General features: G+C 48.5%; 1 protein-coding gene across 1 annotated transcript; it reads left to right on the top strand.

Moving 5' to 3' along the window:
- Nucleotides 1–4288: 4288 nt before the first annotated feature.
- LOC136369542 (RING finger protein 222-like) lies at nucleotides 4289–5520 on the top strand. The gene is given in 3 exon segments (XM_066332445.1): nucleotides 4289–4299; nucleotides 4990–5423; nucleotides 5426–5520. Coding segments are annotated over 3 exon segments (540 nt in total).
- The last annotated feature ends 2493 nt before the right edge of the window (nucleotides 5521–8013 follow it).

Genomic DNA, 8013 nt, shown 5'->3' with positions numbered 1-8013 from the left:
GTAAAGGAATTCTGGTCTGGGGCTGGATTTGCAGATGCTCCCTTAAATACACAGTAAAATTATATAGGGGAAAGGAATTCAGGGGACAAAATGGACTTAAAACGGATCTTTGTCTCTGTGCATACAAACAAGATAAGCCCCAGGAAAAACAGAAGAGGATGAAATCCAGCCATGGAACCAGACCTTTCCCCAGCTTCCCCAGCTGAGCTCCCCTGCCCCTTCCTAGAATTATCCATGACTCCTGCCCTCTCACCTGTGTCACCATGACAAAATTAAATTTTGCTTGAAGACTGGAGAAATCTGGAGTTAGTCCTTGTTCATATATGTATGCTTTGGATTACTTTTAGGTTTTCGGGGTTTTTTTAATTCCAGATTTTGTGCCATCACCAAAACTGGCACCAAGTGACATCACTGTGGTGTGTTTAGGGGAACAGAATGTTCAGTCTTTTCCCCTTTCCCAGCAGCAGCACATGAAGTTATTAAAGATTTACTACTTCTATCTCTAGTCCCAGGTTACAATTAACATCCTGAGCCATAGGAGCTTCCAAAAGCTATAAATTTTATCTGGAGTGCAGAAACCTACTACATGCTTTATCCCAGTTGGCTTAGGTATATTAAAAAGGAAAAAGTGAGGTTGGAAAGTAATGATGTAGGGAGGAAAAATAGAATTTATCATGCTGAAAAGCTTTAGCCCTGCAAATGAATTCTTTGCAGCTTTGTCAGAATCAGGAATGGCTGAGGCAGCACCCCTGGGTGGAGCTGCTGGACCAGGTAACCTCAACAGGCCAATCCACAGAATCTGCAGGTAAAAACAAAATTCTGTCACAAGGCCTAAAAACTACTTCCCTCCTCCCTCTCCCTTTTTTTTTTTTTTTTTTTAAATCATCTTTTCATTCAGTTGGATAAAGATTTACTAGAATGAAAATCCTTCTGCCTGAGCAGAGAAGGGGGAAAGGGGGAAAAAATGTCCCATATCAGAGCTGTGTGTTTTTACATAGTATTAGACAAGAAAAACATATGAAATATTTAAATATTGATTTGAACCTCAGAGAACATCTTGTTCTCTGGGGTAGCAGAGTGCAGCAAAGAGAACACTTACCCACACCAACTATTCTGCATATGGTTATTCTGAGTAAAAGCACCAGAAGGTTCTTTTTATTAAAATCTTGACATGTTGGTTTTGTTCAGCTGAAATTTTCCCAGCTGTTTGTACATAAAATCACAATGCTCCTTTGCAGAGCTAAGACCAGCTTTTTTTTCTGACAAAGAAAGAGGCCTTTTTTTCATGCTTACAAATCCACTGCTCTTTTAGCTTTAGAGGAACCATATCAGCAAAAAAATATTGCCAGAAAGAAGTATACCCAGGTGCAAGTCTAAACGTCACCAGCTCAAAGCACCTTGTGGATGCACCAGGGCTAAAACCAGGCTACACGACCTCCAGGATAACTGGCTGCACACAGAGTGACCAAATTCAACAACTCCAAGGCATCCATGAAATGAGTGGCATGTAAATAAACATATATGTCTAAGTTCTTTGAGTGATCTTACTTCTACTATGTGTGTGCAAGCATGTGCTCTGGCAATTAATGATGCTTATAAGTGCTGTGATACTCTGGGCAGGGACTAGCACTTGATATTGCTGAAGTCATAAGTAATTTTGCCTAATAAAGTTAATGAAGTCTATGCTACTACCTGGAGTATATCAATCTCTTCCCTTTCATCATGGTACATATAAGTTCATTACCATAAAATTTTACTAAACTGAATTTTTGCACATTTTCTCCTCTAGTCCTCCTTACTAGGCTAAGCTCTGAAGGTGGCATGGCCACTCATAAAGCAAATTGTGTCTGTAAGTGAGATTATCACATGCTTCACAGAAACACGTGCTCTGTGTCATTGAGAGCAAAGGATCATTTGGTATCAAAGTGCAGGAAAACTATTAAGTGAGTAAAGTAATGAAGCAATGACAAGCTCATCAGCAACATAATCTAAATGCAGAGCAGCCCAATTAAAGCCACTGGTTAACTCTGCACAGGTTTAAGGCTGTTACGAGTGGTAACATGCCTAATTTTAGACTAAGGGAGTTGGTTGAGCTAGAGACTCATTGCAGCCTTCTCTGAGTCTGCCTGAAAGCACAGAAGAGGTTCCCAGAGGATAGACTGGGAGAAAGGAAGAAAAAAAAAATATAAATTTGGGGATTCCTTAAAGCATCAGCCTGAAGCAGCCACAGGCCATGCTGCTTTTACTGAAACAGGAGCTGGACACACACCCAGGACCACCTCAGGTCAGTGGGACCAGCTGTCTGCAATTTTTACAGTTATATCCTGAATATATAACTGAAACACTGATGCCCAGAGACACCCTGTGTCTGGAAATCTTGCTATCTATAAGCAGTAGAAGAAAAATGAGGTTTTCCCTCTCCTTGAACTGCAGCCTTGAGGTGCATGACTGGTGGAGTATTAACCTTTTCTTTGTCCACAGCCCCTTGCCAGTCCTTCTGCGGCCTCCTTGCACAGAAAAGCATCCAAATAACATCCCCTTGCATCTGACCAGGATAAAGAAGCTGTTTTATAGTAGGAGGAAGGCTGTGTGTCCTTGTGAGGTGTGTCTGGCTTAGGTGCTAACAGCCCTGCCCATGTTGGGCAACAGGGTCTGGGCATGAGTGCCCCTTCCTGCAGGGCCCTCCAGCAGAAACACGTTAATTACCGTACTTAAAGGTTAGTAAAACCTTCCACAGCTGGAAAAGTGAGATAGCAGAGGCCTGACCTCTGATTAATTTGTCATATGTGCTTCCCCTTCATTTGTTCTTGGCGATATTTTGCAGAGCACACACAGGTTTCCGAGCTGAAAACATGCTGGAAAATGTTGGGTTTACTCTATGCAAGTAAAATACCAAAACAGCTACACCAGCTTCAGGGCTTCACAACCTTTCAGAGCTCAAACACCCATTCATATATTATTCTGTTTGGAAAATCTTGCATGGTACTCAGACTTCCTCCCTCTGGGGGAAATCAGCATATGGCAAAGGCAGGATTAGAGCAGTAAACGTATTCAAGTGAAGTCCTGTTCCACTGTTTTAATTGCTCTGAGGTTATTTGCTGGAGCATCTATTTGCTGGAGGATATGTTCAAACAAATCAGAGAGTTACTATGGCTAATTTTAAGTGCAAGTTCCAGAGCTATTGTTCAGCTTCTTTCCAGACAGAGGTAGGAGAGTATGGAACACACTGCACAACTCTGTGTGAATTGTAATGAGACACTTGTTTACTACCACATCCCAAGTTCAGAGAAGCAGTGTGTCATTAATTAATTATTTAAGTAATAGGTCCAATGCTGGATGCATGCTACTGGACACTTGTTTTCAAATTATCATTTGAGTCTTGCAGCCTGCAGAAATCATTGCAGATGAAAATCCTCTCAGACAGTTTCTTCTAGACCTTTTTTTTTTTTTTTTTTGCCAGCTGCAGAGTGATCTTCTCTTGTGCATGTCACAGCCTATATGCCTAGATAATTATCAGACCTACCCCTCAGATCACCAGAATTCACTTTATTGACCCGGAACAGTAACTGACAGTGCCATGTCCAGTCTTTTTTTAAACATGTCTAGGGATGGTGACCCCACCCACCTCCCTGTGCAGATGATTCCAGCACCCAATCACTCTTTCAGTGAAGAATTTTTTTCCTGACATCTAACCTAAACTTTCCTTGGCACAAATTAGGACTGTGTCCTCTTGTTTGGTCAGTGGTTGCCTGGGAGAAGAGACCAACCCTCAAGTGACTACAGCTACCTCTCAGGGAGTTGTAGAGAGTGATAAGGTCTTCTTAAATTATTTATTTTGGGATTATTGACAATCATAAGAATCCCCACACAGAGTTACTGGTAAGAGGGGTTTGAGTCCCTGCAAACAGGGTTTGAGTCTCTGGCTAAGCTTATTGCGTGGAGGTTTGAGTTGCTGACCTCCAGGGGTCAGAGTTTCCCCTGTCCAGTGTTCAAGTCCTCAAGAAGTATTTTAGGGGTTCAAGTACCCTAGAAAGTATTTGAAGTTGTTCTCAGGAGGTATCAGGAATGGTTGTATCAAGCTAAGCTCATAATTTAAAGAAAAATCATTGTTCCATTGTCTCGTAGCACAGGCTCCCACCATCTTGACTTGGGTGGAGGAATGAAGAAAGAAAAAAAACCCAGTCTCTATTTACAATTGAAGCCCGACACCAGCCTCATCTGGAGCTGCTTTTGTGGTGAAGTTTGGTTCAAATTCCTTTGCATTATAGCATTCTTCTTGAGCTCAGAGATGGTGTTCATGTGAGAGTGGTGTGTTGATTTGAGTTTGCCAGCATATCAACACGGGGATGCCCATGATATAAAAACTCATTTTCTGAGAGAGCGTTGGAGGGTGATTGAGTGTTTGCTGGGATTTTGGAGCTGCTTTAGCTTTGTATTGGTGGCTGAGATCGCATTTGTGGACTTGAAGCACCCTCTTGTGTCAGTTTTAGTGATTGCCAGTTTGGCAGTCTCTTCCCCACTCCCCTCTCCGTTACAAACCCGAAAATGCTGTTATGACATTCAGAGGTAATAGCTTGTATATTTATAATTATTGAATATGAGGCCGGTTTCTCATTGCCCTGGAGGGCTCTGGAGCTGAGTATGGAGGTGACACAATTCTGTCCTGGGAATTCCGCAGGCACAGCTCCATCCAGGAGCTCTGTCCCGGTGGTTTTGCAGGCTGGGATTATAGCCCTGGAGGGTCTGGAGCTGGGATCCTCCCACCATCTGTGCTCCAGGAGGTTTAACCTGCTCAGACCACACCAGGAACCATCCCCTCCTCCTGTGAGGGGTGAAGGGCACTGCCAAGAGACCAGGGAGGAGGAGGAGGAGAGCTGAAGAGATGGACCGTGCTAATGACCACCCTGATTAACCCCTCGTGCCTCCCCCGGCCGCAGCGATGTCCGAGGCCTGCTCCAGCCCCGGCTGAGTGCCCTGTGTGATAACGAGATATTCCAGCCCCTGGAGGCCGCTCGGCTGCGGTCACAGCTTCTGCCACCACTGCCCGGTGAAGTGCCTGCTGTGGGCCGAGCTGGACGGGCACGTCCAGAGCAGCATCGTGTGCCCCGTGTGCTGCTGTGTCACCTTCCTCAGCAAGAAGGCGGCTCTGTGGCCACCCGGCGTGGCCACCAACCAACTCCAGGTGCTGGAGGTGCCTCTGTCGCCGTCCTCTTTGTCCCACCTGGCCAAAAGCCAGGCCGGCAACACTCTGGGGGTGCCCAGTCACTTGGTGGTGCTGGTGCTGGCAAGGGGAACTCACATCTTTGTCATCAGTGACCGCGGCACGCCGCTGGTGGCCTGGGACTGCGGCTCCCTGGGCAGGAGGAGCAGGGCTGGCACCTCCAGCTCCGTGTCGTCCAGCCCGGCCCTGGGCCTGGAGTGCTGCAGTCCCCCATGGCCCTGGCCGGGATGCTCGTGCTGGCCGTGGCCAGGCCGGTGGCCGTGCTGCCCTGGCTGCTGCTGGTCAGGAGGGGTTTGTAGGGATGGCACCAGCTGGGACACCTGAGTGGTGTCACCGGGGCTGGGACACGCCTGGGGCTGGAGCCTCTCTCTGAAAGCTCCTGGAGAAAGCCCAGATCTGCTTTGGGTGAAGCTCTCTCATCTGGCTGAATGGGACTTCCAGACCTTCCTGTGGATCTCCAGGTGCTCGCAGTATCACTGGTGGCATTTTCTGTCCCTTTTGGTTAAAATATTGTAGGCCAAGCCCTGCTGGGGGCTTCCTCCGGGCTCTCTGGTGGAGAGGATCCTCCTGCACCCTGTGACAGCACCTCCAGGGCCGAGGGGGCCGTGCTCCTGCCCAGCTCTGGGCACAGCCAGGGGCTCTGGGGGTCAGGGCTGCCAGGCTGTGGGGCTGCTGGAGGTCTCCAAGCTCCCAGGACATCAGGATGTTGGTGATGCAGCCTGGAGCAGAAACTCACGGCTTCCATCCCAGGGATGGAGAAATCAGAGTCTGCAGCTGCAGGGCATGGGGCAGTGAAAGCAGAGCATGGAGAGAGTGATGCTGGCCCTGCTAAGCTCACCCTGCCCTCTGACAGCCTCCTGCAGTGCCGTGGGGTGGGAAGGGAGCCCAGATCATCCCACAGGCAATCCCAGCTCGCCCTCTGAGCTCCCCAGGGTCGTGGCTCCTCCTTTTGTCACAGCATCCCTCCAGCACCCAGGGCCAGGGTTTGGGGGTAAACTCAAATTCTGGCCATCATAAGGGGACAGATTTAGAACCTCACCCTGCTGTCCTTGCTAGAGCTCTGTGTCAGAGTGACATTTCCTTGTCCCTGTATCCCACTCCTGAGGTCTCACGGCCAGGGGCCCATTTTCACCTGTGCCCTGGCACCAGCCCTTGGCACAGGGTGGCTGCAGCTCCGGAGGGTTTTGGGAAGGCAGTGGGGACCGGGAAGAGCTCCAGGAGCAGCGGGGAGGGCTTAGGGATGTCCTGTGCTCTGTCAGGGCCATGCTCAGCACCAGGGGAAGGGGACAGAGGGTGGGACAGAGGGACATCCATGGCCCTGGAGGAGAGGAGGGTGTTTTCCACAGGGTGGCACTGCTTGGCCAGGGATGGATGGCAGGGCCAGGCAGCAGGAACTGGAGATATCCCAGCACCCACTCCCCGCTCCAGGGGTGGCATCTCCTGTGCCTGTGGCATCTCCTGTGCTGCACAGTCTGGTGCCCAGGGCCACTGTCCCCATGTCCTTGCTGTCCCCACCCCAGCTCCAGACCTTGGGGGCTCACAGTCAGTGCTCCCACAGAGAATGTGCCTCCTGTTTGAGGCTTTGGAATCTGCCTGGATGTGGGAAAGCTGCTCCCAGATCCTTCCTGTGCAGATGGACAAACTGCCCTGAAGCTGTCTGAGAGCTGGTAAAGCAGAGCCAGGCCTCCCTGAGCCCTGAACAACTCACCTCCAAGCGCTAAGATCACTGAGAACAACTAACCTGCACCCCAAGGTCTCCAGCTTGCCCCACATACATTATTATATACTAAACCCTAAACTTTCAGCTGCCAGAATTCCAACACTGTCACTTGCCCAGTGTCCAGGCTCTGGTCAGCAGCAGCCAGGGGTCACCCAAGGCTGTGCCCAGCGCAGTGCATGGGCCATGAAGCGCCCATTAGAGCAATTATTGCCTAATGTGAGCATGGGGAAGGAGCCAGTGGCTCTCCTGCAGCTGAGGAAGGCCAGGGCTGTGCACACAAATCTCAGCTAATGGCCCTGGCATGGCTGCAGAGCCAGGGACACTCCCTGCAGGCAAGGAACACACCCTGCTGGGCTGGGGTAGGAAAGGGGTAAAAATCCAGCCTGTCATCTCTTCTGAGTGCAGCTAACAAGGAATCTGTAAGTTCCCACATGAAGCTGTTTTGAGAATGAGAAGTTCCTTTAACACAACAATCTGAGGGTGAAAAATGAATAACGAGGGGTCTGTCCCATGAGAATCAGTAAACAAAACGTGAACAATCCGAGAATGGATAGATTTGATGGCCAAGTAAAATGTCCTTTACTAACCAATAGACTAATTAACAAGAAAGCTGTTAACCAATTAGAAGTTGCCCTCGAGTTTGTATAAACTGTATAAAAGACAGCATGGGACCATAATAAAGAGAAGCCTTCTGAAATTTAATGTTGTCACTCTTTGTGTCATGACTGTCTCAGCAATAGGCTGGGGCTCCAGCTGGTGCTGGGACATCCCAGGTGTCCCCTGTCACCTCCTTCCCATCCTGTGCCTAAAGCTGGGCTCTGTGCAGGCTCTGCTGTGCCCCTGCTCTGCTTCACACAGGTAAAACTTTGTAAAAGAAAAGCCTTATAAAATCAGGCCTTGCTCAGCTGAATTAACACTCAGCCTGTTAAGTTCCCATGAGAAAGAATTGTAAGAATGAAAAATCAGTTTGTTTAACGATCTGTTCTTGCAAGAAAAAATAAGTTGCACCTGCGAAAACTAGAAATCCATCCCATGAGAATCTGTGAAGAAAACGTGTAAACTATCCAGAAAT

Source organism: Sylvia atricapilla, chromosome 18 (genome assembly GCF_009819655.1).
Source record: "Sylvia atricapilla isolate bSylAtr1 chromosome 18, bSylAtr1.pri, whole genome shotgun sequence".
Classification (NCBI taxonomy): Eukaryota; Metazoa; Chordata; class Aves; order Passeriformes; family Sylviidae; genus Sylvia; species Sylvia atricapilla.
The sequence above is the reverse complement of the archived record's forward strand: the minus strand, read 5'-3'. Positions and strand labels throughout refer to the sequence as shown.